An 18,941-nucleotide genomic window follows, 5' to 3' on the forward strand; every position below is an offset into this window, starting at 1 on the left:
CATTAAACACAACGGCTTATATTTAAAGAGTACAACTAAGTTGTGTACTCTATCTGGACAGGCATTGTCTAAAGATCAGACATGGATCTCAGAAACTTCCTGATGACACTTCATCACTAATACTTTGCATTGTTGCATTCAGATAGATAAAAACATACTTCCCCACCCCTAGCCTTCTGCCACAATACAAAATGATTTTGTTAAATGCACACTGATTGTGCTAAGCCTATTTTGTGCATTGGCAGAGTAGAAGCTGTATCTGAAAATAATTAAGTAATGCTAATTGAAGCTGTCTTTTCCCTCCCATCTGATTGATGGTGACTGCTAGAACATTCATAATTAATGGGTGATTGCCCTGAGATTGTTTTTTTTTCTGTCTGTGACTTAAGAGAGCTGTAATTCCACATTTCCTGATTTTTGTTGGCTCACAGAATTATTTCAAGGTATGGAGCATTCTCTCCCTGCCTGCTTCCCTCTCCTCAACTGAATTCATTTAAGAGACCTCTATTGTTCATAGAACAATAGAAACAAGAACAGCTAGTTCAGCCCCATGGAAGAAAAACATTTTCCCTTAATAGTTAGAATCCTTCCGGAGGTCAGGACCAGTTTGCGTTAATGGCAAATTTGCTATGAAAGTGAGAACAGCAAAAACAGATCATTTGAACAATGCCAAGCCATAAAATATTGGGCAAATACTCTATGTTACGTGATGGACTATTCCTATATGATTGGAATAACAGTCCACTTGCAGATGGATGCAAGGATAAATGACAGCAGTGATTCAGTGTATGTGAGACCTACAAAATTGAGTAAGGCCAGTCCATGTAGCTATTATCTTTGCCAAAACCTGGAAGGAGATTGCCAAATAAGATTAACATGGCATATAAAATGACTTAGAGCAAGTGCCAGATAGCAATGAGGATTATCTGAATCATGAATTATGTACAAGGACTCATAGTGATACAAAATCAAATGACTGGAATGGTGTTATGGATATCCCATGTTATATATTCCCCTTCATTGGCAAAATCAGGCAAATTGTCTTGGTAAAATGCAGCATTTTGCTGAGCTGGGTCAAAACTGGGTCCTTTTCAGTAAGAAGAAATCGCTCACAGGAACAAAGAATCAGATCTTTGCAATAGCTTTTCTTCAAACATGTTAAGTAAACAGCACTGACTTGAGATATTTCACCAGCAAATTTCCCATCCTCAAATCTACAGTTCCTTCTCATTTCTGGTGGAGTGATGTGAAGAAATATACATCTTCATCGCTGCCATCATAATTCATGTCATAAGTTTCCATCAAATTGGAAAGACCAAAAATTGCCTGTCTTTTCAGTCTGAAGCCATACTACTAGAAGTTATGGGAATGAAGTATCTTATTATAAGCCTCAAAAGTTCTTGGAGCTGCCAGTTTAAGGAAGCTCTGCTCTAATCCCTGATTCTAATACTTGTTTCTAATCTCCTTTTGCAGATCAGTTACCTGGGCCTCAACATTCTCAATAATATTCCAACGTTACATAAAGCTATTGAGGGAAGGATACAAGTAGCCCTTGCTTAATGACCAGTTGCTTAATGAGTGTTCAAAATTACAATAGACTTCCCCAAAGTTACTTACAACCCATTTTCAAAGTTCCAATGGCAACACACACGTCCTGTAGCCATGTGATCGCATTTTGGGCACTTGGCAATCAGTTCCCATTTGCAACCATTTGTATCATCTCCCAGTCACATGACCAAAATTTTTGGCAGTTTTTTTCTAGTTTCCAGTGTTTATCTCCAATTTCTGGCAAAAAAACACCAATTAAACAGATTTTGTTGCATGACCATGGTGTTTTCTTAATGACCAGAGTGTTTGCTTATTGACTGTGGCATTTACTTATTGACTGCCAGAAAAGCAGTTGTAAAACATGGTAACCCGCTCATCATGACTTATGAGCATAATTCCTGGCTCATTTATGGTCGTAAGTTGAGGACCATTTGTACATATAGTAAGGCTCAACACTGTAAACTGGGAATAAATAAATAAACCCATAAGAAGGAATTACAGTAAGAAACTTATTTTTGGTGTTTCCATTTCTTTCTTTCGAAGGTTTGATTTTTAATTAAAGTGACTATAAAAATGATATTTGATTCATTTCCTTATTGTCTCACCCCCATGCTGGAAACATCTGACAATAGTGATATTAAGATATTTTTTTCTCCATCATACCTCCAAGAATAATGCATTCCTGTTACTTTTCTCTGATTGTTTCCTTATTAACATACCTTTGTTGTCTACTTATCTACTTATCTATCTTTGCCACAAAACTATTTTGATGTTGGAGAGAAAAAAAAATAGCCTGAGGTCAACTAGAGACTATCATGAAACAAAAGACTGGAATTAAGATTGCTAGGTTTAGTTTAACACTCTATGTAACATAGAAACCTTCATTATTTAAGTAAAGTAACTAAGTACATATTTCAACTTTAACATGATACATCCCCACTGAACAGCTCCCAGAGACATGAGAGGCATTTGCTGCACATTGCAAGTGAAAAGACATAATTATTTCAAAAACTTAGGTGCTGCATTAATTGTAGTTTCTAGTTGCTTCTGAAAGGTAGTCTTAGAGTCTGTTACAAGAATCTAAATAAGAGGGAATTAAGACAATTGCTACAGCTAGATCTTCTTCTCTCAGAAAAGTTACTGAAAGGCTACCATACCAGGAAAAGTGCCAGTTGACTTTGAACAGAAACAAAAAAGAAATCTCTGAATATTTTAAGGGATGGCACTTTTTTGGAGACATCTTGTCCTTTCACTGAATTTGCTCTTCCTATACTTCCTATACTCCAGTGAAATTCATCTACCTCTATCTAAGTATTCTACAACTGTTCAATTCTCTTCTTCCTCTGAATTTTGCTTATTTTTCACGTTTAATACTTTTAACAGTTAAATGGTGCTGATCAGCCAATTTGGCTTCTATTGCTAGTTTATCTGCCAAGATACATATGGCCAGAGCCAAGGCACTTTATTGCAGGATCTCACAATCCATTTTTAGAGTGATATAGGTAATCTGGCTCTGTTGCTTAATAACAAACCATGGTACTGGATTCACCAGCGTACCAGAAGGCAAAACAAACAGTATATTCAGATTCATTTTTATTTTATGTTTCACTAATGCTCTGACTACAAGGCTAATGTTTTTGTACCCATGTAGCATAAATAAAGAATGCAAACAATGGAGTCCCTTATTTTCCCAGCAGAGATAAACTGAAAGTCAACTCCCATCAACCTCCAGACACCATAAATCCAACAAAGCTGGAGGAGACTGGGAAAGCTGTTAAATGCCTTCACAGCAGAGAGTCTACTTCAAAGAAGTCTTCCCCCTCCCCTGTGGATGTGGTGGATTGTTACAACATTCCACATAACAAAGAGTATTATCTTATATGACCTACCATGGTCTGAGCTAGTTTTTCAAATCAGATCAAATTAATAGCAAACAAATAAGCAGCTTTTGTTTCTCAAACAGCTTAGGTGTTATGACTCCTCTGGCCAGTGAGAAAGAGCACTGATATCAAAACTTCTGTTACTGATAACTAGTTCACCCATCTATCTCAAGGTAATAGTTCTTGATCAACATTTGTACATGGTAATATCATTCGACCCATTAAGAAGCTGTGTAATTAACTTAAGAAGACATCCCTATAGTTAGTTTTCAATCAATCATTTACCTTATCTTGTCAAGATTCTTCCCCAGCCTTATTCCACTGCTTTAAGAAAAATCTGCTGAAGAGGAAATTTTAGCAGATGAAGCTCCATTCCATCCTGATTCTACCCCATAGTCCCTGTCAGGGAACTATTGAAAGAATGTACGAGGACCAATCAAAAGGCTTAAAACTGAAAAGTCTTTGTTTAGTGCCCTACCTCTATAGGAGGACCTGGATCCAATCCATCACATAATCTGGCTCCTTTTCTTTTTTTCTGTATGTGCAATAGTGTGTTTCTTTAAATTGCAGTTCAGAGTTGCATGCTAACATTTCTCACAGAAGATACCTATGTTTTCTATCGCAGAAGTAATAAAATTTAGGACAAACTGCAGCTAATGGTAGAAGATCACAAAGAATAATATTTAAGGATATGATGGGATGGATAAAGGAGCAAGAATTTGATCACAGTAACAACTATGGGAAGTCAGAGCCCCAGAGAAGGAAATATTAAAAGGGCAGAAAAATATATTTTTCCTCAAAAGGATTTTTAAAAGCAGAAGCCAACTCTGTCCCCAAATCTCTCTATCCCAAACAGGAGCCAGCCCTATACAAATGCAAATGTAAAACCATCAGAAAGTTGGAGCTAGAAAACTCAAGAAGACAAAGAGATTTAAAATCTGCATACGCCACCCAAACTCTAGGAGTCATTAGCCCCATCACCAGGGAAGCAGGATATGATAATAGGATTAAACCACAGATACCAAGGCCTAGAAAAACACTCAGATTCAGTTCAAAGTTCATGCCACAGGACCAGGAAACTATTCCAAACAAAAGGCTAGAGAGGGTATAAAAACTTACTGCCCATGTGCTCAGGTCCTTCTTTCCTCTGGTCTTTCCTGCAAGAACCATCTTTCTGCCTCTTCAATAAACTGTAACCTTCTTCCCAAAGCAGTTGCCATGTTGTTTATTTATCCCCGGCTTGGATGAACCAGGATGAAGACTTTAATCCATCACAACCCAATGGGAAAAGAGGTATTTAAGTTCATCACAACAGACCCCTTCACAATAAGCTTTCGATTGTGGCAGGGTAATATACCTCTTCCACCACAGATGGGAAAGATGGGGAAATTTATAATGTTCCTAATATTGCTAATAAACATTTCTCAGCATCTCTTATTATTGCTGATGTCTGTTAGCAGTGTTGGGTTTTTAGCCAAGCTGGATGATGCTTGGTTGCAAATGCTTATCCTAAAAGGAGGTTGAGGAGGGAATGCTAGAAATCTTCTGGCATTATGTGAACTTTTAGGGAAAGAATCTTTTGGAACTCTTTTGGTATTTTATATCTCAAAATTCAAGATCAATTCATCTAATGAGCTTAGGCCATATGCATCACTTAATACACAAAAACATTTAAGGCACATATCCAATTTTAGTATTATTGCTAGAAGATTTGTCTCAAATTATCTATCAGAAAAAAGACCACCCACACAAATCACTTCAAAGTTAGCATAGTTAGCAGTTGTCACTATTTCCTGCTTCATTCTTTTATGGTCTCCTTTACTCAAGAAATATGGATAATAGAAACCACATAGTATAAAAATATTGTCCCTTTTTAACAGTGCTAGAATTATAATTTTCTCTAACCAAGCTCATTGAGTAGCTCCAGGCCAATTTAATAATACTTTTTGACCATTATTATAGGAGCCCTAGTGGTGCAGTAGTTAAAGTGCAGTACTGCAGGCAAATTCTACCCAGAGTCTGTAGTTTGATCCTGACCAGATCAAAGTTGACTCAGCCTTCCATCCTTCTGAGATTGGTAAAATGAGGACCCAGATTTTTTTTTGGGGGGGGGGATATGCAAATAATGCTCACATTGTAAACACTCTAAAGAATGTTGTTAAGCACCAAGGGGTAGTATATAAGCTGAAATGCTATTACAATTATTGTTACTTCTCTTGAAATTCCACTTATGGAAGAGAAATTCTATGATCCTTCATATATTGTTGGATGTTTCAATCAACATGGTTACTGATAAAAACTGTAGCATCTGGAGTTCTCCACCTCTACCTCTTCTGCTCAAAAGAATGATCTTCTTAAAAGAAATACTGTGAATAAATGCTGAAATATGTAACAGTTATCCACTAGAACAGGGTTCCGCACATTACTGAACCACACTCCCAAGAAGATCAAGCCAATTATGAAAGATGGCCTCCAAGCTGCCCATCCTTTCTTGTTGACCAACTATTCAAAATAGCTGAATGTGATTTATTGTGTTATATTATAAGCCCTGGATTGCAAAAGTGTTGGTCTGCCTTACATGCTGCTCCCACTAATTCCTCAGTATTTGGTCTTTCATCTTTGAATCCTGAAATATCTGTAGCATTTCTCTGATTTTAAAAAAGTACATAAACCACGTATTTTATATTTATTTTGTGCCTATGTGTAACTATCATCCAATGCAGGTGTCCCTCATACCAACTCAACATATTTTCTTACACTTCACAGAATTTCAGACTGCATTCTCACACCCTGCCCACTCTATCACCATATTGTTTAATTTGCAAAAAAAACAAAAAACGAAATAAAAACACTTTTCCTTTTGATAAAGAATATTCATTTCTTATGTTCTACCAGCTCCATATGTTTTGCTCATCTACATCATATTTGGCATGTAAAGTAGATTTATCTTATATATCTCAAGAGAGGCAGAAAATAGAAGCTTTGCCACCCACCCAAGTGCTGGAAAACTTTACAGAGGCTGTGAAGTGTTAAAAATTGTGCAAGCACATTGCAGATTTAAGACTGGGGAAGGAGACTAGCGGGAACCGAATAACCCCGCTCCCCAAACTGGTCCCTAAGAACGTCCAATGTGTATTGCCCCGGAGCCGTGGAATAGCTCCACTCGTCTTCGTCGTCCCCAGTCAGCCGACGTTCCCTCCATCCACTCAAACTCGGCAGCAATCCCAGTTCTCCGCGCTCTTCCGGATGCTGCAATGCGGGACTCAGCCACCATTCTCCATCTGCAGCTGTGGCTGTTCGCGGCTTCACTCCAGGTTCCGTAGTCCCTGGAATCTGCAGTTTCTCCTTTGGTCGAACCACCATCTGAGGAGCCCCTGTGTCACTGGCTGCCGGTACCTCCACCGGCTCTTCTGACTCTAACTGCTCCTCCTCCAACGGATCCGCTCCCTGCGTCCCCTCCGCCATTACGCTGTAAGCTAGATGGCTTCGGGGTGAGTGCTAACTTAATGCAGAACGTCCTACCTGTGCTCCACGAAAGCCAGGAAACAGGAACGTTGCAGTATTCAACAAGTTTTTATTCACTATGATGAAAACGAAGTTAGCACTGAAAGGATACTCCATCTATCGCCCTAAATACATTGCGCCACCGCACCCAGAATACACACCCCCAATCAACGGTTAAATAGATAATTAGTTTCCACCCGTACCACGCCCCAGCACCGCCTCGTGATAGACCTCCGCCCTAACCACAGCCCAATCCAGCTAGCACTTACGTTCAATATTGCATTAAGTCCAGGTGTTACATTCACACCATGCTCGTTCCTACAGGCTCTAACGAACTTAATCCCTTTCTCTATCATCCCTCCCCCTTCTATCCTGGCATCTAAACTTTGTCAGACCCAGCGACTCAATCGCAGAGTCATGGTCCCAGCAATCAAAGTCATAGCAGTATTGAAATCATTCGGCTCCTCTCGCATTCAATTGCTGCGTAGCTTCCGTCCGGTTGTTTTCTGTCGTGAGATGGCCACATGACTTGTTCGGCTGCCACTGCAGACGCCCTGGCACCGCCTTCCTACCGTTGATGGTGATGTAACTCACGAAGCTACCGGACTCGGCTGGAGCACATGGTACCTTAGCTGAGCTTCAAAAGGTAGGTATCACGCTGGGTCTGACATTTGCATTATCAAAGCAGAGAATCATAACAAACTATTCCCTCCAGTAACAGGTCTTATGAGACTGTCACCCAGGAGAAGTGGAGAGTTTTCTAATTAATAGCTATTTTTTTGCCTCTTTTAAAACTAAGAAGCCAACAAGTACATTAAAAAAAAAAGAAAAGAAATAGCTTTTCTCAACACAAGACATCTTCAACTCAATGATGCCCATGCCATGATTATGCAGATGTCAGCTTCACTATGTGCACAGCCCAGATTTTGGCCCTCAGGTGGTCTCCTGCTCCCCAGGAATTCTTACTGAGTCACACTGTTTAGTTTCCTATTCTCTGGAAGCAGGCATAGCACAGAAACTGGCAGACAAAAAAAGCCAGTCAGCTACAAGTGAAAATTAGAAAAGATTTTTGTCAATATTTGTTTGTCTACAACTTCTCTTTCCCCATTTAGCAAAGTGGCAGTAATTTCCCAAATCTCATTCTAAATACTGGTTTAGAATACATGTAGTTCTTGACTTACAACAGTTTATTTAGTGACACTGAAAAAGATGACTTATGATCATTTTTCACATTTAAGATCATTGCAGCATCCCCACGGTCATATAATCAAAATTCATTTGCTTGGCAACTGATTCATATTTATGAGGGTTGCATTGTCCTGGGATCATGTGATCACCTTTTGCAACCTTCTGACAAGCAAAGTCAATGGGGTAGCGAGATTCATTTAACAACCTTGTTACTAACTTAACATTGCAATAATTCACTTAATAATTGTGGCAAGAAAGGTCGTAAAATGGGGCAAAAGTCACTTAACAAATGTTTCAGTTAACAACAGAAATTTTGGGCTCAATTATTGTCATAAGTCATATAACAATTTACCAAGTATATAACATGGATGAGATTATAACTTGCTCAAACATGAAACGCATAACCCCCCCACAACATGATTTGACTTTCCTTTAAATTCCCATTTCCGCCAAAAGTCTTTGCTGTACCTAACTAGAAAAACTTATAACAATTTGGGACAATATTCTAATAAATTTTGGAAATGACTCAGTATAAAAAGAATGTTTTATCACATCTGGTAGACATGTTTAAAAAAACCCAACAGTATTGGAAAGATATATATGATACAATGCCGGAAAAACTCTGGGATTTAAATTTGAAATGAAGCCACAACTTTTCTTACTACATATAATCTTAGAAAACAATCACCATAATTTAATGAAATATATGCTTACAGCAGCAAAAATAAATCTTGCCCCATGCAGAAGAAGCCCACAATTCCAATGTTATCTGACTAGACATTTAAATTTGGAGAATGTGAAGTAATGGCAAAACTGACAGTATATATTCATAACTGAGGTGTAACCAAATTTAAACAGGGATGGTTTTCCTACATCCAATATATTTCACAGCATGGCAAATACAAGTCTGGCTTCCCAGAGTACCTAAATATTTATAAGCACAGTAAATCAGCAGATGGATAAAAAGGGAAAAGTTAAACATTCAACAGTTATTTTCCTTTTTCCTTTTTTGGTATTTTAATTGTTGTTAAATTTGCTTATCTATTCTCTAGTAATATTTAAAACTAAAGTATTAACTAATGATATAATGATGATTTTAACAATAAGTAGTCAGCTCAAGAACACAAGTTTTGCTATGTAACAAATATTTTGATGCAATCAGCAGCACTTTTCTTTTTCTAATGTTATATTCAGTTTTGGGTGAAAAAGTCAAATAATGTTATCCTTTTAAAACTGACATCCTGAATCGTAATTAATATTGATAGAATATGCCTTTTTACTTTATTTTTACAGTCTCAGTAATATAAACAATAGAGTATCAATAATCCTTAATTAATACTACCTAAGTATCATTGTACTGAAACAATACAATGTATTAAGAATTACAAAACATATTAATAAAAGATATCATCCCCCAAACCCCTCCAATTTGGGACAATATCAAAAGTCCCACTATTTTAATTACTGGAATTTAACCTGTGTGTTACCATAATAGTAGTGTCTGTGACCATTAAAATTTTTCTTATTTACATTTATTTATTCAGCACAACATGCTTGTAGTCAAGGAAATTTAATTTTTTTCTCCCCTTTCAAGTTTCCTGACAACCCTGCCCTCACCACCCTCCCACAGGAAAACAAAACTCCCATTGGTATTACTAAGAGGGTACAGGGTAAACTTAGTTAAATTTCTCTCTCCATTCAGTGTAGACACTGATTGGCACACTGACAGCAGTGACCTGACTCCACACTTGCCACCAAATGGCCTCGTCATCTCCAAGTTGCCAATTAATGCACCCTCTTGTTGCCTGTAACCAGGGCAGACCACCTCCACTGATTTGCGCTTGGCATGCCACTGAAGCTCTCAATAGTACACCAAGTTACAGTAAGTCTCTGCGAACTGAGTGGTATTCACTATATGATGTAAACATATATGTCCATTGAGGTTGGCAAAAAATATACCCACATAAAAGATAGGGGTGTGCAAGGGAACATATAACTTCAGGCTGTTTTAACAACCTGTTCTAACAATTCTAACAAACTCAAGGCTGAGTGGAGATTGAAATCAGCAAACGCCCTCTTGAAATGGTACTGATCACAAAAACTATCAGTCATTAACTAGTTCCCATACTTCCAGACTTTCTTCCTAAATGAGGAATTTTATTAGCAAGGGAAAATAAGAAAACTGTGAATTAACTGGACTCTGTAAAAGAGGAAGAAAAGGCAGCACCTGTTTCAGAAGGGATTGGGAAGGATTATGAGTGTATTTCCTGGATTAAGAAGATTTAAATATCAGACAACGTATGCTTCTGTAGCAAACCATTCAAGCAATCTATTCCTTGTGAATCTGTAATTTTGGAAGAGGCAGAACGGTCTATTGAATGTTGCTTTTATGTTCAAGGCCTCTTGAAATGCAATATAAATCTCTAAAGTAAAGTATTAGATTTATCTGTGCCCCGTAGTTCATATGACTGTCCTATTTGGAGAAAGGATGATGGTGGAAACATTTTGAGAAGACTGATCTGTCAGAATGTCAAAACAAATTGTAATCTGGAATCAAAAGCTTCTACTTACATTACTCCGAAGATGTGTATGAATCTTATACATGGAACAATTGGCTGTGAAGATGGCCATACTTACGTTGATCAGAGCCATAATCCAGAAAGCATAAGACACTCTGGTCACCACCAGTCCTTTTATGGGTAGGTCATAATGTGTCAGGTTCCCAGGATGATGTGGGACCAATGACTTCCGGATGTGAGGAAGGTTGCTGCTACCACTGGCTGTGCCATTTGCTAGGATGCAGTTGGTGTCTGACAGAAAAGGATCAGCTATCAGAGGGCTTAGCAGGGCACCAAAGCCCACAAAAAAATGAAGGGCCTACAGAGAATGACAAAGAGAACATTGTCAATAACAAATCTGGCCAGATGAAATAAATAGGGTTCAGAATGAATTAATAGTTTATCACTAAATTCTTCTGGGTTCTAGAGACAGGTTGCAGAAGACTGTGTACTGTACATAGTTAACTCTGCAATAAACTTCATATGCTACCCAAGTGCTCTTGACAATTTGATTCTTCTTTGCGGGAGGACTAGAACTATAGACATCTCCTATACCACAGAAGAACCAGAGAATAAGCCAGCACAATTGTGATGCTGACCCCAGGTGTGATGCATACCAATATCATAACTGTGTTCAATATAACATGCCAAGCCTTATTATGGTTTGGTTTATTATATCATCTAAACTAGATAATTGCTTAAGATTATGATGGAGTAGGAATAATTTAATATGTTTATAGCTGTGGCTTGCTATAGATTAGCTTGCTTTAACTACTGGTGAGTTACCCAGCTACTTTGTGGCTAAGGAAAGACTAATTCTCTAGGAAAATGTTGTAACATGTCCCTATCTTTTGGTAGCAGAATATGAGATTGCTGTGAGATGGTTACTACCGGTATAGAACGATTGTTTCCCCAGCCACAGGTATGTTTTAATACAGCTTCATATGTAACATTAACATGGCTTGAATAGGGTGTGCAAGAAAGAGGGAAGTATCTATTTTAGTAAATGGGAACATGATAAGTACTCTAAAATATACAAAACTGGCAAAAATATATAGAAATATATACACAAAACTGACAAAAAAGCCATGGGGGCGCAGTGTTAGAATGCAGTATTACAGGCTAACTCTACTCACTGCCAGGAGTTTGATTGTGACCAGCTCAAGGTTGACTCAGCCTTCCATCCTTCCAAGGTTGGTAAAATGAGGACCCAGATTGTAAACCGCTTAGAGAGGGCTGTAAAGCACTATGAAGCGGTATATAAGCCTAAATCTATTGCTATTGTTAAAATGTACCCATAGATTAACTTGCATTGATAAAGGCTTGTACATTCATGGTTTTAAAACAATGAAGTACTTACATCTTGTTTCACTTATTCAGAAACAAGTTATAAATTTTTGCACTAAGTTCTATTGCTTTCCAGGTCATGGACTGATCCTCTTGACTGGTCTGAATGCCAGATCAACATTGAAATGACTGCATTCATTCATGATGTGCATTATTCCTTAGTGCTATATCATGCTTCTGTTTGGAGCCAACATGCCTTTAATTCTAGTTTTACATCCAAGTGTTAATCTGGGGAGAAAGAAGATATTGAGCACATATCTTCTTGCTCAGACTAAAGCATTTATAAAATGGAGATAAGGAGTCTCTGCAGATTTTACTCCTTGTTGCAGACTATAGGGGTGGTGTGTTTCTCCATTTCAAGGCCATTGACGCAGTGCAGATTTTGCTCTAACTGTATTTAGGAAAATCCAGTCTTTTTGAAAGCACCAAAAAAGCTAAGGCTTCCCCTTCATGATGCACTAATTTTGACTCTGAGGAAAATACAGAGCTCAGTACAAAATGAATTTTTTCTTCCTTCTCCTTAACATAAAAATAAAGAAGAGATTCAGCTTACATATCCTCATATTTAACATAACATCAGAGCAAAATATACCTTATCATGGCAAGTACAATGGACCTTAAAGAGTTATGAACCAATGGAGAAGTAGGGGAATACAAACGCACAAGTTTGGCCCAGCATCCACCAGTCTCTTTCTCACCTGCAGGAAGACTGCTGAATCCTTCTGATAAATCTTCACCAGCTGCATATTGGAAAGTGTGTCAATACACCCCATGGCCAGCCCAGCCACAGCCATGACCACCGCAAGAACCACCACATTGTGACAGACAGGGATGATGGCAAAAACCACAGAAATAGCAAGGGATGAGGCAAAGAGAGCAAGCAGAGATTGGGCCAATCTGGAAAACAAAAGGCACAAGTTATTTATGTTGCTGTATCATAGGTCAGTCATTCCAAGCACTATTGTAAAGACTGTAATGGTTTTGTTCATGTGTTCTGATATAGGATCTTTGACTGAACATGGTACGAACTTAACAGTTGCAGCTCCCGCCTTCTAAACTGCACCCCTCAGTGTATGGGCCATGTTATCTCTCCTGGGGTAGTGAAAAGCCCTCAAAACCTGGCTTTAGTGCTAGGCTATTGTGTTGTGACACTCCTATTGTGATTCTTTGTTATTATGCAGGTTATTTTAGTTATTTTAATCCAGGCTGTCAGCGCTGTTGGATGTTTTAAACTGATTTTATACTTCTTTGGATTTTGTTAAGGTGCCATGAATCTACCAGAGTCGTTGGCTATAATAAATACAAATAAATGAATAGAAACATAAATAAAATAATATGGTCACTATAGTAATGAGATGCATTGGAAGCAAGTGATTTTTAAAATATTTTCAAAAGAAAGAAAGTTTCACAACCCATGATATGTATTGTGCTCAATTATAATTTCTGTCATTCCCAGTGATTTATCTATGACATTTTCTCAATAGGAGCAGACTAAAATGACTATAATGAAGATTGCCAGATCTGTTTCCACTTCCTGCATTTTTACTATTCAAAGGAAGTAAGTTTAACTTCCCCTATGTGTTCATCAGTAGAATTATGTCTAGCTTTAATTGACTAATGCTTATTATGAATCTGACACAAGACTGTGCCATGTAATGTAACTGATATCCTGATGTTTGTGGAAAACAAATTCTTCCCACCAAATTTCAAACATGGTAAACAATAAATCAAATAGGATAGATTTCATTCTAGAAAGATAATAATAAGATTACAGATTACTTACATGGAACCCCTTATAAATAATTGATTCTGAAAGGATTTGCATTATATCCAGCTAGGCTCCAAATTAGAGCTTGGTATTGATTTACACAGGAATGAAAAATACATATAAAAATAGGAGCAGTAAGTAAAAAAAAACAACTGCTAAGTGGTAGTGATGTATCAGCAACAGGCTCAGAGCTATAAAAGTAATACCTCTAGGAGACAAAAAGAATTCATTGGGGAATAAATATGCAGATGCTAACAACAGATCCACTAGGAACAGGCACTGTGCCAAAACTGGAATGCTACACATGAGCCTTGTGGAAGAAGAACAGCTACTTTGTGCCCTCACCAGGCCTAAGAACACATTGAAAAGTTAAACATTAATTGCAATTTCTATGTTCTATATGGCGTAGAAGCAGGTAAAATTTAAAATAATATCCTCTAATTCAGGTTTCTCAACCCCAACAACTTTAAAATGTGTGGACTTCACCTCCCAGAATTCCCCCAACCAGCATGTGGGTTTTCATTGACACATCTTAAAGTTGCTGAGGTTGAGAAACAGTATTTTCAGAGGTTCTGATGCCAGCAACCAGTGCAGCAATTTTTATATGTATATTACCGCAACAATCTCCTGGGGGAAAATGGAGGAATAGTGTGTTCATTATTGTGCTCAGAATTCAACTCTCCATTTCTCTTAAGAGTCCACATTTGAGTTCCAATTGGAAACTTCAGAAGCTCTTTAGGATTGCAAGATTTTTCAAGCTATTTGCTTAATACAGATCAATATCCTGGAGGCCTTGGGATCACAAAGAAGCCATCCTGGAGAATAACACAGACAATAACCCTTTCCTCTTTATTTAACTATCTAATATAGTGGTTTCTATGCATACTCATACTCACTAACCAAATGATCTGAATTCATACAACATATTAACATATCTGTACTATGTCACACACCCCCAATCCCACCTCCCCCAATAAACCTAATCAAATTTAAAACTAAACATTAGACCACCAAAGCATTAATAATAATTATTAGACCAAGCAAGGAGCTCAGGATTAGATCTGCTTTTAACCCACTGAAGTTCATTTCCTAAATTAGGATGGTGGGATTGGCTATGGGAAGATAAAAGGGAATGTGGAATTAAGGAATAAAGAAAGGAAGAAATACAAGGAAAAGGGAAGAACAATCAGTCTATTATGATGGTTTTTCTTTTGTTTAGAGAGATAAATTTGTTACTATTCAGCACAAGGTGAAAAAATTTAGCATTGTGGGAAGTCATCCCTTCCCCAGAGAAAGAAATATTCTTGGAAATATTTAAAAGGCAGAATATATTTCCCTATAGGATTTTAAAAGCAGAAGCCAAACCACCCCCAAGCCTCTCTGTCCCAAACAGAAACCAAGACTGCAGAAATGGAGCTTTTATAATCTTATCAGAAAGACTGGAGTCAGGAAACTGGGATTAGGAAGAAAGATCCCTAGAATCAACAATCTCTCACACCAAAAATCTAAGAGTCATCAGCCACAGCCCCAGGGAAGCAGGATATGACCTTTGGGACATAATAGGATTAATACACCACCATCAGAATACCAGAAAGGCACACTCAGACTCAGGTCAAAGTTCATGCCACAGGAACAATTCCAGAGGGTATAAAAACCCACTCCCTACATATGTTCACTCTCTTTTCTTCCAGAGCCATCTTTATGTCTGACTCTCCCCTTCAATAAACTGCAACCTTCTTTCTAAAGCAGTCATCATGTTGTTTAATCCCGGCTTGAAGTGAACCATGATGAAGACTTTCATATATTATATGGCAAAGAAGATAACTTCAAAAAACATAGAGATGATAACATGTAGAAAAATATTTTGATAAACAATATCTTGCAGAAACAAATTATTTAGAGGGGTTGAAATTCTATTTAAAGCTAACATAATTGTAAAAATAAGGGAAATGCCTAGAAGTTTTATTTTTGTTAAAGAGAAATTGAACATTTGCTTCCATATGTGTTAAATTGGAGGCAGATGAACTTCTACAGAAGCTAATGAAACAGTTGTTATGATCTGTTATGGAGAGTCTGATATGGAGGCAACATGAATATAATTTATATTTATTTTATTAATAATGTGTGTGTGTGTGTGTGTGTATTTGTGTGTGTGTGTCCCGAAAGTCCATAAAGAGAGCATTCCCCTGCGGCCCATTGTATCTTTCAGGGGCACACCAACTTTGGGATTAGCCAAATGGCTCAGCGGTCATATTGGGCACTTGGTTGATAACAATGAGACCACAGTAAAATCCGCCAAAGAGTTTCTGGAAAGATTAAAGCCCCTACGGATAGAGGAGGATGAGGTGATGATCTCTTTTGACGTCACCTCACTCTTTAATGCTATCCCCCAAGATCTGGTGGTTTTTGTAATAAAGGACCTCCTACAAGAGGAGCAGGAGCAACATCTGGATTCTCTCAATACCAACGACCTGATACAGCTGTTATCCCTGTGCCTGAAAACCTACTTTACTTTTCAGAGCACTATATATGAACAAATAAAAGGGACGCCGATGGGATCTCCCATCTCAGGTATCATTGCGGAGGTGGTATTACAGCGGTTAGAGGTGATTGTAATGGCTAGATATCACCCCAAATTTTGGGCATGCTATGTGGATGACACTTTTGTAATTATCAAAAGACAAGACAGCATCAAATTCCTGGAGCAGTTGAATTCCGTATATCTGGACATCCGGTTTACGGCAGAGGAAGAGATCCAAGGCACACTTGCCTTTTTTGGATGTACTAGTTAGTCGGCGCTCCAACCGCACATTGTGTACATCCATCTATCGTAAACCCACTCATATGGATAGAATGCTGCACTACAGGAGTAATCATCCCGTAGCACACAAAATTAGTTGTGTTAGGACTTTATTTAAATGAATCAATTCCCATTGCAGCATGGGAAGAGCCAAAATTGAAGAGAGAAAACATCTATATCATACTTTTAGGCTCAATGGCTACCCCACAGAATTTGTGAGATGTTACAGCAGACCATTTCAACCCCACAGGGCCCAACTCTCTGGAGCAAAGATGACACCAGCCACACGGATAGCTTTACCTTACATCTGTGGTGTTTCCGAAGCCACAGCTCAGCTGCTGGCTCCCCACAAATGTGAGCATTGCCCATAGACCAGAGCAGACCCTAAGAACCCAGATTATGCATCCCAAAGAGCCGCTCCCCAACGGTGAACAGTCTTCCATAGTCTATAGAATTAATTGCAGGAACTGCCCCTGCAATTACGTTGGGGAAACAGCTAAAAGGCTCAGGACTAGGGTCCATGAACATGATCTGGCAATCAAAAGGCAGGAGCAGTGCTCGCAAGTGTGGGCTCACATGGCCAATTTGAACCATAAATTCGATCTGGAAAACGCACAGACCATATCTCGTGAGACCACTAAGAGTGGCCGCCTTCTTAAAGAAGCCTGGCTTTCGGATGAAAATTCCATCAACCAGCAAATAGACCTCTCACCAGCATACCAGACCTCAGAAGATGGGAGAAACAACGTGGTAATCCATGGAGTAGATGGCCATCCCATACGGTGCACAAGCATGACCATGGCTCTACAAATAGGGAAGCTATGATTTCTAGGGAGGACAGCAAACTGACAAAAGAGGAGGGGGGCCGGGTGACACCACAACGAGAGAGCAACTGGCAGGACTGGAGTGATAGGGCTGCAGGTAGAGGCGGCAAGAGCTGCTATGGAAGGAGATGACAAATGGCTTGGAAGGAGAGACAAAAAAGGAGGGGAGAGAGTATGAAGCAGGAACATCTGAATAGTTGTTCTTTGCAGGATCAGGGAGAGGGAGCTACAATCATCAGATCCACCAGCAGGCTGCTGGATGAGAATCAATTTAACACATTGCAGAGTAACATAGCTAATGGGCTGATGACGTGCTCGAGAAGCCGGGCGCAGAGACAGGCAGCTGTATATAGGCAAGCTCCCTAATCACCTAGCATTCTAACTCTGATGACGTCAGTAGTTGCTGATGAAAGCTCAGTAAGTAACTTTTTTACTCATAGGCTTGTTTATATTAAACGGTCCTGTTTATTTTTGTCCTGGTGTTCGTTATACACACACACACACACACACATATATATACATATACACACACACACATACACACACACACATCTTACACACACACACACACACACACACACACACACACACACATCCCGGGTACATTCATGTTGAGAGAAATAATCGAACACCAGGATAAATGTAAAAAAAACCTGTTGAATAAACTAACAACTGTTTAATAAACTTAGCTTTCATCGGCTAACTGCCAATGTCATCAGAGTGGAATGCCGGAGGTTTGAAAGCCTGCCTATAAGACCAGCTGTTTTTGTGCTCTGCTCATAGAGTGTGTTACCGGTCTACCCGCCCTGGCTGATCTTATTGCTTCTAATTTTCTCCAGACACGTCTAAAGTGGGCAAAGAGAGTGACAACAAGGGAGGCGATGATCCCTGAATTTACAAATATACAGACGGATGCGAGACAAGTAGAAGCAATACGATCAACCAGGGCAGGTAGACCGGTAACACGCTCTATGAGCAGAGCGCATAACTGCCCATCTCACCAAAAGAGACTATGCTGGTAATAAGCAGGAGAAAATAGAAATGGTAAAAGTTAAATTAAAGAATTCCTTATATCAATAATTGTTGAAAATTATGCAAGCAAAATGATAAAACATGAGATTATTAAGCCCTAGTCAAATTTGCTTCCTATATTACTCAAACAGGTATAAGTCCTTCTTAAAAATAAACTACAGAGTGTATAGGGTATCTAAATTTTACTAACTCAAATTAAGCAAAACCCAATCACTCAGAAACATATAATAGAATTGGGAATTCATTATTTTACTGAGATAGACAAGATTTTATGGGTCATACATGACAAAATGAATACAAGTGGTCCCTGCTTAGTAATGATAAATAGGATTGGCAACTCTATTGCTAAGTGATGCAGTAATAAAGTATAATATCAAATGCCCATCCCATCTTATGAGAGCAATTATGGCAGTCCCAGCTGCTATCATTAGATGAATCCCATGCGATCACAGAGTCCGTGGTCAAGTGATCACCATTTATGATCTCCTGCCA

General features: G+C 38.6%; 1 protein-coding gene across 1 annotated transcript in view; it reads right to left on the bottom strand.

The window, feature by feature from the left end:
- Positions 1–18,941, bottom strand: part of MFSD4A (major facilitator superfamily domain containing 4A) — a 48,459-nt gene that overhangs the window by 15,396 nt on the left and 14,122 nt on the right. The window contains exons 2-3 of the mRNA XM_039338152.1: positions 12,724–12,922; positions 10,758–10,997 (exon numbers count right to left, since the gene is read on the bottom strand). Coding sequence (XP_039194086.1) covers positions 10,758–10,997; positions 12,724–12,922 — 439 coding nt within the window. The remainder of the gene's footprint in view (positions 1–10,757; positions 10,998–12,723; positions 12,923–18,941) is intronic.

Source organism: Crotalus tigris, unplaced genomic scaffold (assembly GCF_016545835.1).
Source record: "Crotalus tigris isolate CLP2741 ecotype Arizona unplaced genomic scaffold, ASM1654583v1 scf7180000017692.518282, whole genome shotgun sequence".
Taxonomy (NCBI): domain Eukaryota; kingdom Metazoa; phylum Chordata; class Lepidosauria; order Squamata; family Viperidae; genus Crotalus; species Crotalus tigris.